This window comes from Bos taurus, chromosome 19, assembly GCF_002263795.3.
Source record: "Bos taurus isolate L1 Dominette 01449 registration number 42190680 breed Hereford chromosome 19, ARS-UCD2.0, whole genome shotgun sequence".
NCBI lineage: Eukaryota > Metazoa > Chordata > Mammalia > Artiodactyla > Bovidae > Bos > Bos taurus.
The window spans coordinates 40,097,499-40,118,744 of record NC_037346.1 but is presented as its reverse complement, the minus strand read 5'-3'; the positions used below and the strand labels follow the sequence as shown (position 1 = coordinate 40,118,744).

Genomic DNA, 21,246 nt, shown 5'->3' with positions numbered 1-21,246 from the left:
CTCATGTAGCTGGTTCAGAAGAAAGGATCCTTCCCAGTGGCCTTGGACTCCCCTGCCGCTCTCTTTTCCTCCCTCCCTCCCTCCTCAATGTGCCTGGCACTGGAGCAAGAGGAAGGAGCCAGGCAGGGCCACTGAGCCGAAGCTGACCCCTTAGGCCTGCACTGGGAGGTCCTCCACCCATGAACTTGGAGGCTGCCTACGTTTCATTGACCAGGGTGTCTGGGGAGCAGGGAGAGAATGAACTGGCCAGAGCTTTGTCTGTCTGGACGACCTTCCCAGAACATCCTAAGAGAGGTGGTCTCCCCTAGAATCCTGGGCATCTGTTCCCAGAGTCCAGAAAGTTGGCACCAGCCCTCTCTGACCTCCATACGTGAGCAGGCAGGGAGGCCCACCCTGTGGCCACACCTTCCCACAGGTCCAGGTGTACCCAGGACAGCTCTAGACCTTGGTGCCCAGCTCACAGCAGCCACACTAGCCCCAGGAGCTGGTGTCTATGATGTGTCCATGATGTGCAGCAGGCCTTTCAGGGCCAACCCGCTGCATAGGCCCCACATCACCCTCTCTCAGGGCCTGCGTCCTCTTCAGCAGGGGGACATATGGGGAATTTCCTTTCCTTTCCCACAGCTTTTTTCTGATTTCTGAAATGTTCTTTAAAAAGCACGTTTTTAAAGATAATCAAACCCAATAACTTAAAATTGAAAAGACATTATCTGAGGCTCTAGCCTGTACTTCCTCTACCTTCTTCCACCAGCCCAGATTTCCTTATAACCACAGGCCTCCGCTATCCGGCACGGCAGCTCTCCTTGGCAGTCCCTTCTGCTGTCTGGCCTCTGCGGGTCATGCTGCATCCTTGGAGCTGGGGAATCTTGCCCTGAGTCCCTCTGTGACCTGAGGGTCCCTCGTCCCCCACACTGTCAACTGCTGGCTCTCCTCCAGCAAGCCAGCGATCTCAGCCAGTCACCAAGGACGTCCGGCTGCTGATTTCCAGTATCCAGCTCAAGGCTGAGCCAGCTACCTCCAAAGGCCCCCAGCAGCCCAGGTTCGTCAGAGGGGCCAGTACTGAGAAGAATAGGGACAGAGAACAAAGGACAAGGCAGGGAAGGACTGTGTTCACCACTCGTGAGATGGGCTGAGCCTGACCTCTGTCCCTAATTGTATCTATGACCTCAGGGGGCAGGGGGGACTCTCCTTGAACCTCAGTTTCCCATTTGTAAAATGGGAATGATATCTACCTCACATATTCCAACTAACTGCCTGACATAGAAAGGCTTGGTCTCCTGCCCTGTGCCTCAGGCGATGAGAGGTCACTGTGTGCTATCTTTATGCAGCCTAAATACCTGGACATGCTTAAGAGGGGACTCGGGGACTTCTCCGGTGGTCCAGGGTGAAGAATCCACCTTGCAATGCAGGGGACACAGGTTTGCTCCCTGGTTGGGGAACTAAGAGCCCACGAGCTGTGAAGCAACTAACCCTGCGCACCACTAGAAAGTCCATGCACTACAAGGAAAGATCTTGCGTGCTGCAACCCAGCCAAATAAATAAACTAAAAAAAAAAAAAAAGTGACTCATTCTAACCCTGTAACTCACCCCAGCCTGGACCCCTCGCACCCATACTTTGGAAGTTGGTGCTGGGCATCCATGGCCAGCACATAAGCCAGTACCAGCCAGCTCGAGCCCAAGGAGCAGCCACTGATGAGATGGTTCTGGGAACCATGGCAGGTGGCAGGTTGCACTGGTCCCTGGCTCCTCAGATCTTGCTAAAAAGAAACAAAATCTTCACCCCTCTCATTTCTGGACTGCAGTACTTTCTTCAGGGTAAATCCCCAGCAGGTTCCAGGCTGAGCATGGATGAAGCCTGTCTGCCCATCTCTGTCTGAAAGGCCTGACTCCCCGGCCTCTCCTCTCCTCAGGATTAGCCAAGGTTGGGGTGCTTCGGTCACAGGTGGCCGCGCTGGGCCTGCCAAGTCTGGCCTGATGGCTGGCTGTGGTGGCTGGTCCTTCTCAAAGTCCCCCTAGGACAACACCACTTGCCAGCAGGAGGGCTGCAGAGAAGGAGGGGCTCTCCAGGGAGGATCCCCTACCGGCGGTTTAGGAATTCCACCTGGCAGTCAGGCAGTCGTGGGGGAAAAGAACAGCCAGGACCTGGCTCTCCCACTGTGATTTGGGGCCATTCTGAGGAGTCCGTTTCCTCACCTGCAAAATGGGATACCACGTCGTGCCCAACCAATTGAAAAGACAAAGCTTATACAAAATTAAAGAATGAATCGCACGTACTGATTCATTGTACCAATTCATTCATGTACCGAATCACATGTATGCTCAGTCATGTCCGACTCTTTTCGACCCCATGGACTGTAGCCTAACAGGCTCCTCTGTCCATGGGATTTTCCAGGCAAGAGTACCAAAGTGGGTTGCCATTTCCTTCTCCAGGGGTTCTTCCCGACCCAGGGATCAAACCCGGGTCTCCCGCATTGCAGGCAGACGCTTTACCCTCTTAAGCCACCAGGGAAGCGACCCCATGGACTATACAGTTCATGGAATTCTCCAGGCCAGGCTACTGGAGTGGGTAGCCTTTGCTTTCTCCAGGGGATCTTCCCAACCCAGGAATCGAACTGGGGTCTCCCACATTACAGGCGGATTCTTTACCAGCTGAGCCACAAGGGAAGCCCAAGAATACTGGAGTGGGTAGCCTATCCTTTCTCCAGCGGATCTTCCCAACCCAGAAATTGAACCGGGGTCTCCTGCACTGCAGGTGGATTCTTTACCAACTGAGCTATGAGGGAAGCCCATCACCAAGTACCAATTACCCAGCTTCAAACAGTGTCAACGCATAGTCATGACTATGCTCACACTCTCTCCCCTAACCTCTAGGTTATTTTAAAAACAAAGTTGAGAAGAGAACTTAGGCCAAGGGGTCCCTTCCAGGACTGCTGCTGCCAGTGCCGACCCACACCTCCACAGGAGACCCTCCAACACTAGTAGAATGCACTTTCTTAGAATCCGAAAGCTATAATGTGAGGAGCTCAAAGACCCTAGGAGGAGATTCAAATGCTGCTGCTGCTGCTGCTAAGTCACTTCAGTCGGGTCTGACTGTGCGACCCCATAGATGGCAGCCCACCAGGCTTCCCCGTCCCTGGGATTCTCCAGGCAAGAACACTGGAGTGGGTTGCCATATCCTTCTCCAATGCATGAAAGTGAAAAGTGAAAGTGAAGTCACTCAGTCATGTCTGACTCTTAGCGACCCCATGGACTGCAGCCTACCAGGCTCCTCCGTCCAAGGATTTTCCAGGCAGGACTGTTGGAGTGGGGTGCCATTGCCTTCTCCAAGATTCAAATGAAGGAGCATCAAAGACCTTTGGTGAAAAACCTCAGCTGCACGTCTAGGCAGCATGAGTACCAACTACCAGCCATAGTAAATGAGACTGTTTTGGGTCTCCCAGTCTTTTCCAGTGGCCCAGTCAAGATCATACAAAGCAGAACTATCCAGTTAAGCCAGAAAATCATGAGAAATAATTTTTAAGCCCCCCAAAACAAAGCTGAGGACCTCTTGGTGGTCCAACGTTTAAGAATCTGCCTGCCAATGCAGGAGAATCGAGTTTGACTCCTGGTTCAGAAAGGTCCTACATGCCATGGGGTAATTGAGCCTGGGCGCCGTAACTACTGAAGCCCACGAACCCTGGAGCCTGTGCTCTGCAAGCAGAGGAGCCACCACAGTAAGAAGTCCACGCGCCAAACTAGAGCAGCCCCCACTCTCTGCAACTAGGGAAAGCCCGTGCACAGCAATGAAGACCCAGTGCAGCCAAAACTAAAAATAAATAAGACATTTTTTAAAACTCTTTTTAAAAAGCTGAGACATCGTTTCACTCATAAGTACTTCAGAATGAATCTCTTAAACGTGAAGACTTAAAAAAAAAAACCCATAACCACAATACCACTATCACTCTTTAAAAAGTTAACCATAATTCCTTAATATTATCAAATATCTCATCAGAGTTCAAAGTTTCCCCAATTGCTCATAAATGCTTCTTATAGTTCACTAGTTTGGATTTGAATCAAATAGGTCAACACATTACATCTGCTTGATAAGTGTCTAAATTTCTTGAAACCTAGAGATTTCCCATCTTTTCTTTTCTTGTAATTTTTTGTTGTTGAAGAAACCGGGTTATCTGTTCTGTAGTTTCCCAGTCTGGATTTTGGTCATCGTATCCCCGCATGTCATTTCATATGTTCCTCTGATTTTTTATAAAACTCGTCATTGGATGCAGGGAGCTTGATTTCTTGGCAAAAATAATGCCTCAGTGAGTTTCATGTGTCTGGAGGGAGGTTCTCTCTCTTTGTGATCTGAAGATTGAGCAGCATTTCAGGGGTTGCCAATCTGATATCTTTCTTATAAAGTTTTCCCATCATGTAGGAGCTGAAACTATAAAGCTCTTAGACAAAAAGATAGACTGGCATGGGCAGAGGCCAGACCCTGCAGGGTCTATCTGGGCTGAAGTGGAGGCATGGTGCAGGGAGGGGCAGGGAGCAAGCAGAGTGCTATTTTGGAAATACCACTCTGGATGTTGAAGGACAGATTGGAGAGGAAGCCAGACTCAGGGGGCTGAGTGCTGTGGGATTCCACCATGGCTTTCTGGAGAAAACAGAACAACAAACAGTACAGAAAACAGTGGAACCAACTGTAAGGACAGAAAGCAGATCTTCGGTTGGGGAGGGAGGAGTTGAACACAGGGACCCACTGGAGGTTAGGCAGTGGAGCCACTGTGTGACTTGGTGATGATGGACTGTGTGTTTGTCGGGACTCATTACCCTACCAGGTAGCCCAGGACTTGCCGAGGACATGGATGCTGTCTGACCCATCTCCGGCTCCCAGGCCCTGTTAGAGTGACCTCCGGGCTTTAGGTCCCGTCAGGAAGCCTCACCTGGATGACAGTCCCCTGTTTGTTCATTCATTTAACAAGCCATCCTTGGGCACCTACTATGAGCCAGTAGGTGGTACCAAGACTCTACTGAGTACCGAGACTCTCTGATGACCAAGAGCTCCTCAAGAAACATCAGGCTTGGGGACTTCCCTAATGGTCCAGTGGCTAATGTCGGGGACCCAGGTTCGATCCCTGGTCAGGGAACTAGATCCACATATTACAACTAAAAAGGTCACATGCCACAACTAAGACCTGGTGCAGCCAAATAACTACTTTAAAGAAAGAAAGAAACATCCAGGTTTGGCTTCACACGGCCTGGATCCATCTGACACATTTTCAAGAGTTTGACTGGTGCTCGTCTCTCTTGGTGGGCTTCCCTGATAACTCAGTTGGTAAAGCATCCGCCTGCAAAGCAGGAGACCCCAGTTCAGTCCCTGGGTCAGGAAGATCCACTGGAGAAGCAATAGGCTTATTCTTGGGCTTCCCTTCTGGCTCAGCTGGTAAAGAATCCTCCTGCAAAGCGGGAGAGCTGGGTTCGATCCCTGGGTTGGGAAGATCCCCTGGACAAGGGAAAGGCTACCCACTCCAGTATTCTGGCCTGGAGAATTCCATGGACTGTAGAGTCCATGGGGTCGCAAAGAGTCAAACACGACTAGCAACTTCCACTTTCACCTCTCCTGATCACCCCCAGCCCCAGCTAGCTGGGCCTTGCCAGACAGAACTCACAGGTGTACCAAAAAATAATCTTTATTGTCACTAGTATAAAACAGAGATCAACTGGCCTCTCAGTCTGTACAAAATGTGGGTGTAAAGACCACCTGGGCTGCCCCCATTTCTCCCATAGTGTCCTGTCCAAGAGCAGCACCCTGGAGCTCTGTGAAGGGGAGAGGGCCACACAAGTGCCTTCCCTGAAGGAGAAGTTGAGGGTGGACTGGGTGGGGAGCACCTTCTGCTTGAGGGAGGCAAGGAGCAGAGGAGAAAACTGGAGTAGGGGAGCTCCCAGCCATTCATGATGATCCTGGCCTCACCTTCTACCCACTCTGAGTCCGCTCCAGGGCGGGCAGCTCTGGAGGAGGGGGGCAGCCTGGGGTGGGCCAAGATGTGACCGGCCCGTGCAGTGGTCAGAGGGCCACGCGGGTGCAGCAGTAGCGCAGCAGGCAGGGCAGGATGCCGCGGTTCAGCTGGTGGAACTCCACGAGCTGCAGCAGGTCGGTGAAGCGAGTCAGGCCATCGTCCATGCTGAAGTACAGGCGCCCCTCCTCCTCGCTCTGGGGTGTGGCCACAGTGGGTGGGAAGTCAGGGAGGGGTGAGGGCCTGGAGGAGTGCCCTCCTGGGCCAAGGCTGAGGTCCCCATTGCTTGTGCAGCAGCAAGGAAAGAGGGGAGACCCCAGGCACCCTGGGGGCGGGGTAGGGAGGACGGGCTGCTGGGCGTTTCTGCGGCAGGAAGCAGGGATACTCACCGGCAGGATAAGGTAATGTTTGACTTTCTGCACGTGGCACAGAGAAAGCACAAAACCCTGTGGGTTCCGCTGACTCTCTCGGACCAGGAACAGGCTGCCAGGAGACAAGCCAACGTGACCGGAGGACACGAGGCCACCACCCGGACCCAGGTCTGTTTCCTCCCTGGTCTGCTGCCCTGCCCAGCCCAGTCCCTTACCCATCAACCAGGCCCTGCTGCCTGATGAGCCGCTGGCTCTCCTCGCGAGAAATGCGTCCATGGAACCAGGGTTGTGTGCGGTGGATAGCTGGGGTGAGAGGAGGCAGATGGGTGGTCACTCCGGGGCGGGGACCCTCCTTCTCACCACCCGCAACAGGAATGCTCAGAGAAGCCATACCAGCCCCCGCCCCTGAGGACAGCGGGCCCTCACCCACCTGCACTGAGGCTCGTGCCCGAGCTGGGGGTGGGCAGGCTGAGACGGTGGTTCGTTTTCTTCTGCAGAACAGTGGGGGACACGGGGGATCAGGGCACGGCTGGAGCATTACTAGCCCCTCAAGAATATAGAGCCTCTTTCTGCAGCTGGGTGCCTCCCCTCGCCCCTCGCTCTCCTCTTCCCGCTCCATGGAAGCCCAGATGGAGAGCAGTACAGACAAGCAGCTGAGTGTAGCCCCCTCACCCGCCAGGCCTGGGCCTCCTCCAGGGCGGCGCTCAGAGCTTCCCGGGGGTTCTCAATGACACGCCCAGCATGGCCGGAGAAGTCCATGGCCACCAGGGTGTCGTCTGAGACACTCCTCTGCAGGTTGGACAGGACGGGAGAGGGGTCAGATGGGACCTCAGTATCCCTGGCATGGGGCCTGGGTGCCTCCCCTCCCCCTCCCACAACACCCTATGAACACTCACCGAAGGTGGGGAACCCCCACAGGGTGGGCACATGTGGCGGCACAGTGTCTGCTGGTAATTCTTATACAGCTGTACCCCAAACTGCGAGGTGGAGAGAGAAAGAGGCCAGAGGTCACACAGATGCTGGGGGCTCCGCTGTGGTGCCCCGCCCAGACCAGGACTCCCCAAGAATCGGGCAACATCCCTGCCCCTGGCTGTGGGGCTTCCTGAAGCCAGAGCTGCAACTCCAGTCTTGGACGAAGGATTCTGAGAGAGCACGGCTATGATGATGCCCTCTCATTCCAGAGACTTCCTGGGGACAGAACTATGACTCCTCCCTCACGCCAGGGATCCCGAGAGCTGGGTCAGCCCCCCAGCCAGTGCCAGGACCTCACCTTGAAGAGGCGGAAGGCGGCTAACCAGCAGGAGCGGCTCCGCTCATCCTCAGTGCAGAAGAGGCGAAGCCCCTTATGGCCATTTCGAAGTTTGTTTGGCTGCGGGGAGAGGAAACTGCCTGGTGCCACATCTGCCTTTAGAACCAGATGCCGTCTCCCGTCTCCGTGGGGCAGGGCAGGGTGCAAGGAGAGGAGGCTGGGGGGTCCCAGAAGCAGCTCAGAAGCCCCAGGTAGGATCCTCACCTTGATACAGAAGCCGAAGTCTGTGGGCATCCCATAGAGCTTGCGGCCCTGGGTCACCACGTACACATTGGACTCGTTCACATCTGCTACGTACTGCAGGTGCCTCGGATCCTGCGCAGCACGAGTGAGCAAGACTTCGTACAGGCAGACCCTATGCTCCTCTCACCATCCCCCCTCAACCAGCTGGGGAGAGTCCAGGCCCAGAGAGGAGCAGAGAAGTGCCCCAGGTCACACAGCACATAGAAGCAGAGCCAGGACTTGAACTCAGTTCGCCTGCCTCTCCCACTGCTACCTTCTGGGGCAGGTGAGCTGGGAGGGGAAGAGGGGTAGCTGAGGGTCTCAGGGCCGAGAGGGTGAAAGGTCTAGGAGTTCCCACAGAGAAGGAGCAGCTCCTAGAAGCACCAGGGATGGGGTCTCCCAGGGGCCGGGGCTGTCACCTTTAAGACCTCACCTTGGAAGTGCCCTTGGTGGAGTAATACAGGCCAGAGCGGCGCAGGAAGCAAAAAAACCGTTTCCAAAGCTTGCGCCCTGACCCCCGGAGCTGCAGGAAGCCCTGGATCTCTGGGAAGCTGCCTGCATTCAGGAAGTTCTGAGGACAGGAGAGCAGGGTGAGAGCCTAGAGGTGGCCACACACACACACACACACACACACACGCCTTCCTAGCACCTGCCTTGGTGGCAGGGGTTTACATTTACTGTCATGTAACAGAGGAAGAAACTGATGCTTAGGGCGGTGCTGGGCTTTCCACCCCATAGAGGGACGGCACGAGCTTCCCGGCCAAGAAGCCCCGGGCGATCCTGGGGAGTCACGGCCATGAAATGGGAGTGGGCCCTCACCTGGATGACGTCCTCATGGGACATGCCCGTGTGTGCATCCAGACAGCTAGAGACCATCTTTTCTGGGAACAGGGAGTGCTGGGGGCAAAAGGAGCCAGGAGTCAGGGACTGAGGATCTGGGTAGAGGTTGAGGTTTCTGGGCCCAGACCCCCCTCTTACACACACTCACTGGAGTGCTCTTGAACAGCTCGTATTTGGCAAAGTTCTTCCGGAAGACGATGCGGCTGTCTCCACCAATAGGCCAGGCAGCCTGCACTTCTGCCACTGACTCATGGTCCTCCAAGGCCCGCTCTGGGGTCAAGGGCAAAAAGCAGGGGTCAGTGGAGGCCAGTCAAGTGTGAAGCACTGCCTCCCAGGCCAGGCAGCCCCCTGCGCCCCAACTTACCCAGTGCTAGGTAGGGGTGGCACTCCACCAGCCCCCAGTTCTCGTCACTCAGGGCGTGAGATCGCTGCACCAGCATCTCGCACACATAGCGAGCCGTGGCACCTGTCGCCACCTCCACCGAGCGGCAGGTCCCATCTTCACTGTACACCTTTATGACCTGCACACCAGGAATGGCAGGTGACGCAGGGAAGGGCAAAGGGTGGTTCTCTCCCATCCCCCTCTGCTCTACCCTCTGGGATCCTTGACCAAATCCCCTCCACCCAGCCAAGGTGGCACTGTATCTGCCCCATCCCCTAGCACCCCATGCTCCCTGCCTTCTGTTTCCCAGGGCAACTCACATGGGGGCAGCTCGTGTCTCGAGGGAGCAGCCCCCTTGCACTGGAGGACCCCCCAAGAATGGGGCTCTGTGAAGAAGGACTGCAGAGCTCGGGGAAGGGGTTGGGGATGGAGGGCAGAGAGGTTGACTGCAGCTCCTCCTCTCGAAGAAGTTTTCTGGGGCGGGAGATGGAGGGGAGGAGTTGACGGTAAGCTTCTGTGCATTACTCCAGTGCTGACCGCTCGCTCCCCCCAGCCTCCCTCCATCGGCCAACACCCCATTTTACCTGCTGGTTGGAATGGGCAGAGGCTGGGACCTCTTCACCTCCCCAGACAGAGGGGCATCGAGAGGCGGGGGAGTCCCAGGAGGGGTCCCAGAGGCCAGGTACAGGTCTTCTGGGGAGCTGCTGAGATGGAGCGGAGACAGACCCAGCTCCATGACCTCTAAGGGAGAAGAGAAACAGCTGCTCTTGTGCCCTGGTCCTGGGGATAGGGGCCAAGGGGACCCAGACCTCCTTCACCCTTCAGTCGGGTGCCCCTCAGAGTTTATCGGGCCCCTCCTTGATCTCCCCCTAACTGGGGTTCCCTGGAGCCTCTGGCGAAGGGCAGAGTGAGCCCCTGTTACAAAAAGGGACTCTGAGTCCTGAGAAAGAAGCATTCCTGCCTCATCACAGGTGAGACAGGGAGCAGATCAGCGTTTGGACTCCCAGTCCAGTGCTCTTCCTGACCCCAGGTTGCCCAGGGGAAGAGCTGGGAGGGTCCCCTCACCACAGGCCAGGCAGCAGCGACCGACTCCCTGACCCCCACACAGCCCGGTTCAGTGTCACCCTTGCACTTCCCAGCGTGGGGCACTCACTCCTCTGGGCTCTGCCCCAGGTTTTCCCAGGGCTTTGTTGCCAGAGCCTGTTGTGGCAACGCCTGCTCAAGTGCTGAGTGATGCACAGAAGGAGAGAAGGAGGTGGGGAAGGACAGGAACCAGGAGGGCAGGAGGCGGGCTCAGCTGCAGTGGGAGGGAGAAGGCGAGCCTGGGGCCCGCTCCCCAGCGGCCCCCAAACCTTGTGTGCCTTCCTTAGACCTCTCCCGCTCCCCAACTTTCTTGAGGCCTCAACGCCAGAGCCACCTCCTTTGAGAAACCTTCCTGGATTTTCCACATTCAGACTGAAGGGCTCCCTCTCAGCCCTGTGCTGGGGCCTCCGCACCAATGACTGTGCACCTGTCTTATCCACCCAGTGGTCTGAAGATGCCCAGCCATCCCAGGCAAGGCCAGGGTCTTACCCACGTTTTATTGCCCATAGGCACTACACGGCATCCAGGAGATGGGGATGGCCACCAGCAGGTGGAGGCATCGCAAGCCCCTCCTCCCCAGGAACCAAGACCCTTTAGGCTGGGCTGAGACCTGGGAGGGACCTGGGAGGACCTGCCGTTCTGTCCCCTGCCTGTGCTCCAGATACTGGGCCAGGGCTGTTAGCTTGCCTAAGGTGCCCAGGATCTGCCCCCCGTCCCCGCACCCAGGATGAGGCAGGTCCCCAAACTTTAAGTGAGGACATAAGGAGATTTGGGGGACAGGTGAGTCAGGGTGGGGCGGGACACACTGCCTGAAGCTCTCCATTCATCCTTGACTCATCTCCACTACTTCCTGGCTTAGGAGAAACACAAACAACCCTGCCTCTACCCATCCCCTCCACTCCCCCAGCTCCCCCCACAACAGGATTGGGGAGGAGGAAGATGTGGGTGGGGTGGGGGGAGGCTGAGGCTCCTCTGACATCATCTCCTCCTCCCCACCTTTGGCCTACCTCCAGACCAGGTCCAGGTGCAACCTGCAAAGGGCCCCCGGTAGCCACCACCCAGCCCAGGAGCCCCCTCACCCAGGAGGGAGAGAAGAAAAGCCTGACCGGGATTCAGAAGCCCATCTGGAGTGGAGCTGACCTCACAGGGGTGCCCCTGGGGTACCTAAAGTAACCCAAAGAAACGTGCAGTGCTCCTTCTCCTGTCCGGGCCCCCCAGACTTCCACTCTGCTGCTGCTGCCCACCCTTAGCACCCAGGACTCAGCTGGCCCGGGAGGGTCTCATCCTCATCATCCCTGGGAGATGAGGGTCCTTTTAATTCATATACTCTCCTGGGCATTCTGATCAAAGGCGTACTCCGGAGCAGGAGTGGAAAGTCAAGACACACAGGAAGACAGACACAGACAGGCAGACAGGGGAAGGCCAGGAGAGTGAGCCAGCGATAGGGCTGGGGGTCCTGCCAGGAAGGAAAAGATCCACCCACGGTAGGACACCAAGAGACACCAGCACATCAACACCAAAACACAAGGCCCCCACTCCCACCCCCTAACCTCTGACAAACCGCCCTGCTCACTTCATTCCAGGAAGGACTAGGGGAAGGGCTGCAGGAATCACCCACTCCAGGAAGCCAGAGACCAACAGTGGTGTGGTCTGAGACCAGGAGGACTGGATCCTCTCCCATCCCAGAGGGAAGGGGAATCTGGGCAGCGTTTGGAAGGGAAGAGGGTAGATTTGAATCAGACTAGAGTCTGGCCTCTGTGGGGGGCGGGAAGGCTGACTCTGGATGGGTTTAGCCTTCAGATCCCATCACCCAGCTCTCCAGAACCTTCTAAGGCAGGACAGGACTGGGGAGTCAGGACCAAAGAGAGGAGAGGTGGGAGAAACCGGTCCTCGCTGTCTCCCCTGGGCAGCCCCCTCCACCACCCCGAGAGACCTAAAACTTTCAACCTGAGGCCCTGGGAAGGTTATATTGAAGAAATCGACCCCCACATCAATCTGTCCCCTTAGTATTGCGACTCCCTTCTGCGACTTCCCCGCCCCCGTGGCTCGGGCCCCACCCTCCTTCCCGCCCTCCCGCCTCCAGCCTCCTTGTTTACTTCCTGAATCTTGCCCCACCTGGCTGGCCCCGAGGGCGGGTGGCAGGGCTCAGGGCAGAGGGCCGGTAGAAAACAAGGCCACCTTCGGTACCGGGCGGGGTGGGGAGGGGAGGGGCTGGAGCTGGGGCCTGGAGGTGGCGGGAAGGCCCCCGCCAGGCCCAGGAACCCCACGCCCTGCCCGCATCGGGATTTAGTTAGGAGGAAGGCTTTACCTGTGGGGGAGCGCTTAGGGTGAGGGCCCAGGTGAAGAGGCGGGAAACCCCTAGCTGACCTGGAGTTGGGGGCAGGGCCCCCGGACCCTGCGGCCCCGCCCCCTCCCGCACTGGGGGAAAAACATCCAATGGGAATGAGGGGGGCAGCTCTTTTAAAGTTTAATTCGGGAAGAATGCTAGAGTGTCTGTGGAGTTAATCATTACAGGCTGCTTGCCTTCACGGGGGGCCCCCCCAGCAGGATAGCGGGGAGGGGGGGGCGGGTGGAGAGGGGAGAGCAGAGTCCAGGACAGGCGGACCAAGAGGGGGCATTCTCGAGGCGCAGTGGGGTTGGAAGGCCTGGCAAGGGCAGGCACGTGCGTTCTCCATCCCCAGCGTGCCAGGGAGACCCCGACTGGGATCCAAGTCTTCCCCAAGACTATTCAGACGGACAAGGCAATCTGACCCCCTCCCGCACTGCACACCCACTCTCCCCAGGCCCTACTGCACTGCAGACCCCGAGCATCTAGCCCTTCAGCCTACCTAGACCACTTCTTTCTGAAGCCAGAAGGGACCACCCCCCTCCCCGGGGCCTGTCCCACCCCCACCTTCCCACCGGAGGGCTGTGCTGAGTCGCTCAGTTCAGTTTAGTTCAGTTGCTCAGTTGTGTCCGACTCTGCGACCCCAAGGACTGTATGTAGCTCGCCAAGCTCCTCTGTCCATGGGGATCCTCCAGGCAAGAATACTGGAGTGGATTGCCATGCCCTCCTCCAGAGGATCTTCCCAACCCAGGAATGGAATTGAACTGGGGTCTCCTGCATTGCAGACAGATTCTTTACCAGCTGATCTACCAGGGAAGCCTGTATTGCTGAGAGGATGCAATCCAGAGAGATGAAGCTCTAGCAATTCAGAGAATCTGTCTCCTTTACTGCCCTCCAAGTTGGAGGGTGCCCCGCTGCCCCGACAGAGACATCTGTCTTTAATAAAGACTTGGGGGAACTCAAACTGGGGTCAAAGCAGACGGAGCCTGGGAGACACTTAGGGCTGCCCCCTCGGCATTGGGACACCCCTCCCAGCTCTCTTTCTGGGGATGTGGGGAGGGGCTAGTTTCAGCGGGAAATCCGCCGCCTCTTGGGGAGGAGAGAAACTGGATTCCTGCTTCCCTGACCCCATCAGCAGGTTGGAGTGTGTGTTTGGGGCTGTTGGGGGCGGGGTGGAGAGGGACGAAGGAATGGGGAGAACAGGGAATGAAAACAGGGAAAGACCGAGGGCAGATAGTGAGGAGGGGGCAGGATGGGAGGCTGGAGGAAAAGAGAAAGTGAGGCTTCCAGAGAAACACAGCAGGAGGCCACATCTTTCTCCATATTCTCCAAAGATCTCCACATCTTTCTCCCGGATCTACTGGTGCTCCCCACCCCCAAGACTAAGTGCCGCGCTCTGGTCCTTACCTGGACCCTGGGTGTTGGCACACCTGGCTGGGGCCACCGATTTAGGAAGGGAGATGCCAAGCTCTTAACTACCTGTCCCCCCACCCCCACCCCCCCGTCCCCGCCCTTGGCCTGACATCACTGAAGGGGGGAAGGAGGGGGAGCCGGGCAGCCTCCTGTCCTGCCCACCTGGGCAGCCATCCAGTCAGCTCCTGGCCCTGAGACTGGCACAGCCTGGGGCCCTGGTGCGGCTGGGAGTGGGAGCAGATTGTCGTCTGCGACCGATCTTGGTCGCCTTACCTAGAGGAGCCCCAGCTGGAGTAGCAGGACACAGGGTCCGAAGTCCGGCGCTGTCTAGGAACCTCAGGTACCTGGGCTTGGTCTGAAACCCCCTCCCTCTTCTCTACAGGTGGTAGGAGAGTGTCCCAACTTTGAACGTAGGAGTCGGGGGAGGTTGAGCTCTGTTGTCCAGGCTTCTGACCCAAGGAAACAAATTATCTTGGGCAGGTGGGGGCGGGGCCTGAGGGAGGGGCATGGGAGGAGGAAGCACCAGAGGAGGGGCGGGGACTCCCTGACACTCTAACCTGGCTGGGATTGTTTTTGTTCTTCTGTAGCAGGTGCCAGGGGAGAAACAGTCCAACTGTACAGCACCGAAATCGAAGATCTAGAGTCCTCATGACCTGGGATGGAGGAGCAGGGACCTGGAAGATCAGAGAAAAGGGACTCGCCCACTCTTCCCCACGCCCCTTCCCAAACCTGGTCTGTTCATTGGCCAATTTAGGGGGCCTGTCTGCTGCTTAGGGTCTTACCCCTTGGGGCAAAGGGCACTCTGTGAAAGAGGGAAGCCAGCCAGAAGGATGTCCAGCAACACGGCCTGCCCCTTGACCTCCAGCCACAGTCTGACCACCCAGGCTGCACCCTGGCCCCTCAGGGGCACCCAGCATATATCCTCCCTTCTAAGCAAAGTCCATGGTCTCAGGTTTTCCTTCTGAAATCGAAGGGGTTAGGCAAGGTCTCCCAGTGGCAGAAGTGGTTTGGGGAAAGCTCTGGTCAGGTGCCAGGGGACTCCCCTTAGCACTGGCCTTCAGCAGTAGGCAAACACAAGGTTGGAGAGAGGGCCTGGGAGACTGAGATCAAAGGCAGCAGCCGCCTTCCAGCCCAGCCCAAGTGGGTGACAGTTCAGTAAACAAATAATTCATAGGGGTGATAAGAGATCTGCCCTGGGGGACCTGGAGGAGTGACTGGATGCTCAACTTTCTCCAAACTCAGTTTTCCTTGAAAAAACCAAAGTGGACTAAGTGAAGAAGTGGGGAAAGAGGCAAGGTCAACTGGGCCACTGGATATCTTGTGAAAAACATGGTAGACAATTCACTCCATCAATCCTTCATTCACTCAACTAATATTTGTTAAGTACCTACTATATGCCAATCGCATGCTTGGCACTGGGGATACAGTGAGCAACAAAACAGATCCCACCGTTATCTTCATGCAGCCCAATCAGGGAGACTGATGTTAATCAAAGAACCAGGGCTTCCCTGGTGGTCCAGTCATTAAGAATCCATCTTACAATGCAGGGGACACCAATTCAGTCCCTGGTCTGGGAAGATCCCACGTGACATGGAGCAACTAAGCCCGTGCACCACAACTACTGAAGCCCTCATGCCTAGAGCTGGTGCTCCACAACGAGAAGCTACCACAACTACAGAGTAGCCCCAACTTGCTGCCACTAGAGAAAAGCCCAAGCAAAGCCACGAAGGCCCAGCGGCAGCCAAAATAAAAAGAAATCAAAGAATCACACAAACAATAAGAGATGACAGGAGACAACCATACTGGGAAAACACACAGGGAGTTAGGGAAGACTTCTCCATAGAAGTGACAGTTGAGCAGAGGGGAAGTTGTCTGGATTGGAGGATTTGGATTGGTGGATGGGAAGGGGAGCACCTTTCATGATGATGAAACAAGTGCCAAGACCCTTGACAAAAGGGGACAGAGCGTGCAGAGGCAGAGCAGGATGGAGAAGGAAGGAGAGGAGCCCACACAGGTGTGGCTGAGCACGTGTGAAAGGTGTGGGGAAAGGCTTTGTACTCAACTGTGTCCCTCAAAGTGTGGCCTCCAAATCTGCCTGGGCTTGTGTAAAAACACACATCCCTGGGTTTCCCTGGTGGTCCAGTGGGTAAGACTCCTCCTGCCAATGCAGGGGACACAGCTTCGATCCCTGGTCCAGGAAAATTCTACATGCCATTGGGCAACTAAGCCCATGTGCCACAACTACTGAGCCAGCGTGCGTAGAGCCCATGATCCACAGCAGGAGAAGCCATGGCGATGAGAAGCCTGGGACTCGCAAGTGGAGAAAAGCCCAAGCACAACCAAAGACCCAGCACAACCAAACATAAATAAATAAAATACAACTTTAAAAAACCAAGCGAACAACAACAAAGAAACAGATCCCTGGGCCCCTCCCCAACTACTGAAACTTGGTCTCTGGGGACAAGACCCAGGAATGTATGGTATTGACAAGCCCTCAGGTGGTTGTTCTGTAAACCAGGTTTAAGAGCCATCCATCCTGTCTGTCCAGACCAGCAGGAACTATGGGCAGAGGCCAGACCCTACAGGGTCCATCTGAGCTTAAGTAGAGGCCCAAAGGAGCGGGCAGATTTATATTTTGAAAAAATCACTCTGGATGTTGAAGGAGAGGATAAGTTGGAAAGAGAAACCAGACTCAGAGGGCTCAGTGCTATAGGATTCCATTTATATGACTTTCTAGAGGGGGCAGAATGCTAAGGACAGAAAACAGATCTGGAGTTGAGGAGGAGGGAGAGGGGTTGACAGCAGAGAAGCTTGTGAGGAGGTAATGGAGTTGTTGTGTATCTTGGTCCTGGTGGTAAGATGTACAACGGTGTGTGTCAGGACTGACAGAAAGGTACACTCCAGAGGATGTGTATTACTGTGTATAAGTTGTATCTAAATTTCTTAAATAAAAAAAGAAACGACAATGAAAAAGAATAGATTTATAAATCAATAGGACAGTTTCAAGAGTCTAAGTAAAAATCCTTACATTTCTGGTCAACTGATTTTTTTTAAACTTTTTTTTTTTTTTTTTTTTAAACTATACAAGTGCGGCCCAGTGCGGCCAAGCCAGGAGTCCGCACCAACCCCTGCCCACACACCACGGCCAGGGGAGAGGATTCTCTTCCTAAACATTTTTTTTTTTTTTTTTTGATGTGGATCATTTTTAAAGTCTTTATTGAATTTGTTGCAATATTGCTTCTGTTTTCTGTTTTGGTTTTTTGTTTGTGAGACATGTGGGATCTTAGTTCCCCAACCAGGGATCGAACCCGCACCCTCTACGCTGGAAGGCAAAGTCTTAACCACTGGACCTACTGGTTAATTGATTTTTGACAAAGGTGCCAAGACAATTCAGTGAGGGAAAGAACAGTCTTTTTGATAAATGGTTCTGGGACAAATTGAATAGCCACATGGCAAAAGATGAATTTAGATCCTCCCTTACACAATTTACAAATATTAACTCAAAATAGATCATGGATTTAAAAGTAAGAGCTAAAACTATAAATCTTCTAGAAGAAATTATGAGAGAAAATCTTTCTACCTTGGGTTAGGCAGAGATCTCAGATACAAATGAGACAGCAAAGCATAAATGACAAAATAAAAGGTTGATAAACTATACTTCGCCAAAATTTTAAAATTTTGCACTTTGAAAATTAAATTTTAAAAAATACTTGTGGAAGACTGGAGAAAAATAATTAAAGTCATATATTAGGAACTTTGTATACAGAATACAGTTGATCCTTGAACAATGCAGAGCTTAGAGGTACCAATAACCCAGAGTAGTTGAAAATCTGAATATAACTTTACAGTCAGCCCCCCCATCTGGTTTTCATCTTCAGATTGACACAAAACTTGTGTTGGAGAAGGCAATGGCACCCCACTCCAGTACTCTTGCCTGGAAAATCCCATGGATGGAGGAGCCTGGTAGGCTGCAGTCCATGGGGTCGTGAAGAGTCGGACACGACTGAGCGACTTCACTTTCACTTTCCACTTCCATGCATTGGAGAAGGCAATGGCAGCCCACTCCAGTGTTCTTGCCTGGAGAATCCCAGGGACGGGGGAGCCTGGTGGGTAGCACTATGTATTTACTGGAAAAATCCACATGTAAGTAGACCCACGCAGTTCAAACCTGTGTTGTAAGAGTCAATTGTATATAAGGAACTCCTACAAATCAGCACTAAAGAGACAAACAACCCAATTAAAAGTGGGCAAAAGATTTGAATAAATGTTTTTCCAAATTAAGATATATGAATGGCTCATAAGCACATGAAAAGGTGCTCAAGACCATTAGAGAAATGCAAATTAAAACCTCCTCACTCCCATTAGGATGGCTATAATGAAAGAGACAGACAAGTGTTGAGAAGGATATAGGGAAACAAATCATCATATATTGCTAGTAGGAATGTAAAATGCTACAGCCACTCTGAAAAACAGTTTGGCCATTTCTTAAGTTAAACATAAACTTTCCACACAACCTAGCAATTCTACCAGTAGGAACCTACCCACAAGAAGTAAAAACACATGTACACACAAAGACACACAAACATTCATAGCAGCATTATTCAAAATACCCCCAAACTGGAAACTCAAATATCCATCAACTGGTATTGAATAAACAAAACATTTCATCCATACACTGGGATATTTCTCAGCAACAAAAAGGAACCACTAGTACATGCTATAACATGGATGAACCTCAAAAACTTTAAAAGGAGTGCAAGAAGTCAGAAGCAAAAGACTGCATAGTATTTCATTTATATGAAATATCCAGGAAAGGCAAAATGATAGAAAGCAGATCAGTGGTTGCTTAGGGCTGGAGCCGATAGCTGGAAAGATTGAAAATACGCAGGTGGGACTTTTTTTAAGTCGATGGAAATGTGTGGAGATGGCTGCACAACTCCGTAAGTCACTGAATTGTTTTAAAATGAATGTTTTAAAGGGATGCTAGAGTGGGTAACCTGAGAGTATCCTTTGGTGGGGCTCCAGGGAAAGAAGAGGCAAGGAGACAGTCTCCATTTCTAGAGCTGCAAAACGGGAATAAAGAAGCCAGCTCGGTAGCAGGGTAGGATGAGACGGGGAGGTGGAGGATCTGGGTGCACGTGATGGCAGCACAGAGCCTGCGGAACAGAAGCCTTAAAGCCTAAGGTTTCCGAAGGCATGAGACAGGCTTAAACTACCCAGACTGTGCCTGCAGTTTAGAGCTTAAGAGTAAGAAGTACCTGAGTGTGTAACTGTGGAATGGTTTATAATGCCATCAGCAAGACAGGAGAAACGGCAACTATTCTATACCATCAGTCAACCCCAGGCCCTCTGCAGTCTAAGATATGTCATTAGATTAAATAAGACCGTGAAGTCCAGCGGACACTAGATGTGGGGCAAGACCGGCGCTCCGAGAACTCGGGCCAGGAAAGGTAGTCTAGGCCGATCCGCCCAGCCCAAGCCCTCCAGCTGGTAACACGGTCTTAACGCAGTAGCAGCCGCCTGCAGGGGGCGACCCGACGTCACGCGCGGCCCCGCCCCATCACGTGCCCGCGGCGTCGCGTCATACCCGGAAGCAGCGGCTGTAGGGAGTTGGCAGCAATGAGCGGGGATACAGGGACGACGTCCGTAGCGCCCCCTCCCGGGGAGACCGAACCGGGCCATGGGGTCCGCATTGTGGTTGAGTACTGGTGAGCGGCCCCTGCCAGTGACGGGGATCCGGGCCGGACGAGGGTGGGTCCACCGGAGGTACCTTTTCCGAAACCCAACCGGACCTCCGGTATCTTCTCCCTAGCGAACCCTGCGGCTTCGAGGCGACCTACCTGGAGCTGGCGAGTGCCGTGAAGGAGCAGTATCCAGGCATCGAGATCGAGTCGCGCCTGGGGGGCACAGGTGAGGCTGCAGAACACCTGCTGAGTCAGTGTTCTAAATCCCAGCTCCATCACTTTCTAGCTCTGGCATTGGCTGCTTTATCGTGTCCAGCAGTACCTGGCACATAGTAAAATGTCCAGCCAGCTTGAGTCCCCTTCCATAGGTGAGGGGAGTCACATTTGAAGCCTACTGGGAGAAACGGGTGAAACCGAAGTGTTGGAGGGAAGGGAAGCTTTCACTGAGTTACCAGGAGTTCAAAGGAAGGGCACATGGGTGATGCCTCCCTTGTTTCCTTGGCTTGACCCAGGGCTAGGAAATGGCTTGAAGAATCTCTAATGTGGCTGATGAGGGAGCTTGTGTGAAGTCTAAGGAGTGTGGAAGGCCCCCTTTTATAGAATTTCCCGCCTTTTGCCTGTGCTCAGCATACAGTTCATTCATATGTTTATTTAATACTAGGGGCCTTTGAGATTGAAATCAATGGACAGCTGGTGTTCTCCAAGCTGGAGAATGGGGGCTTTCCTTATGAGAAAGATGTGAGTACTTGCAATACCGGGAATAACCCCAGTTCAGCTTGCCCCTCCAGGGGACACAGCATTCCATTCCATATCTCTGCCCTCTAGCTCATTGAGGCCATTCGAAGAGCCAGTAACGGAGAACCCCTCGAAAAGATCACCAACAGCCGCCCTCCTTGTGTCATCCTGTGACTGGATGTGATTCTCGGTTCCTGCTCTCTTCTGGGATCCAAGCCTTGGTTGCCCCGCTTTGATCCTGCTGAGGGCTGCCCACTGCCTGTCTCACCTCACTTAGCTCCTGGCAGCTAAGAGACCCTGGCCTCCACTTTGCCCCTTTGGTGGGCACCAGGAGGGAGTAGATGGTTCTGTGGTCTTAGGGGTGGAAGAGAGATGCTCTCCATGGACATTTCCACAGCCATCTTACACCCCTTCCCTAAGATCAGTTCAGTTCAGTCGCTCAGTGCCCACAAAAACCTGCTCCCCTCTCCAGCTTAGCCATACCTGTCAGATGTTACCATAGTTCTAATTTATTTTCCACTAGCCCCAGGCAGTGTGAGCTATTGGCAATAAAGTGGCACTGCAAACACCTGTGCCCACTAGTGTGTGTGTTTATGTCGTTTGGGGCTGTGGGGAGGTAGGAAAGCGGGACAGAGGCCAGCCCAACTTTGTTCCACCGTGACTGTGCTGGCTGGGTGGGTTTTTCCTGGATTTGTTGTTCATCACTAAGTCATGTCTGACTCTTTGCGACCCCATGGACTGCAGGATTCCCTGTCCCTGCTGCTGCTAAGTCGCTTCAGTCATGTCCGACTCTGTGCGACCCCATAGACGGCGGCCCAGCAGGCTCCCCCGTCCCTGGGATTCTCCAGGCAAGAACACTGGAGTGGGTTGCCATTTCCTTCTCCAATGCAT

General features: G+C 54.1%; 2 protein-coding genes across 4 annotated transcripts; one reads left to right on the top strand and one right to left on the bottom strand.

Moving 5' to 3' along the window:
• Window positions 1-5,650: 5,650 nt before the first annotated feature.
• GRB7 (growth factor receptor bound protein 7) lies at window positions 5,651-14,382 on the bottom strand. Of its 3 annotated transcripts, none has more exons than NM_001046014.1 (15): window positions 14,210-14,382; window positions 9,699-9,855; window positions 9,435-9,588; window positions 9,097-9,253; window positions 8,881-9,002; window positions 8,712-8,789; window positions 8,326-8,463; window positions 7,875-7,985; window positions 7,632-7,730; window positions 7,258-7,338; window positions 7,034-7,150; window positions 6,792-6,852; window positions 6,577-6,664; window positions 6,380-6,473; window positions 5,651-6,187 (listed from the first exon to the last, which is right to left on the bottom strand). In NM_001046014.1, the coding sequence occupies exons 2-15, from the start codon at window positions 9,848-9,850 to the stop codon at window positions 6,041-6,043; spliced, it is 1,599 nt and encodes a 532-aa protein (NP_001039479.1). In that variant the 5' UTR covers window positions 9,851-9,855; window positions 14,210-14,382; the 3' UTR covers window positions 5,651-6,040. The 3 variants fall into 3 exon arrangements, with proteins under 3 accessions (NP_001039479.1, XP_059733857.1, XP_015314315.1); XM_059877874.1 differs by having other exon boundaries at window positions 5,651-6,118; window positions 14,210-14,379; XM_015458829.3 differs by lacking the exon at window positions 7,034-7,150 and having other exon boundaries at window positions 14,210-14,379.
• A 5,163-nt stretch (window positions 14,383-19,545) lies between these two features.
• Window positions 19,546-20,921, top strand: MIEN1 (migration and invasion enhancer 1). Its single transcript, NM_001075221.2, is given in 4 exon segments — window positions 19,546-19,644; window positions 19,749-19,846; window positions 20,282-20,358; window positions 20,446-20,921. Coding segments are annotated over 4 exon segments (348 nt in total). The 5' UTR covers window positions 19,546-19,555; the 3' UTR covers window positions 20,530-20,921.
• Window positions 20,922-21,246: the final 325 nt, after the last annotated feature.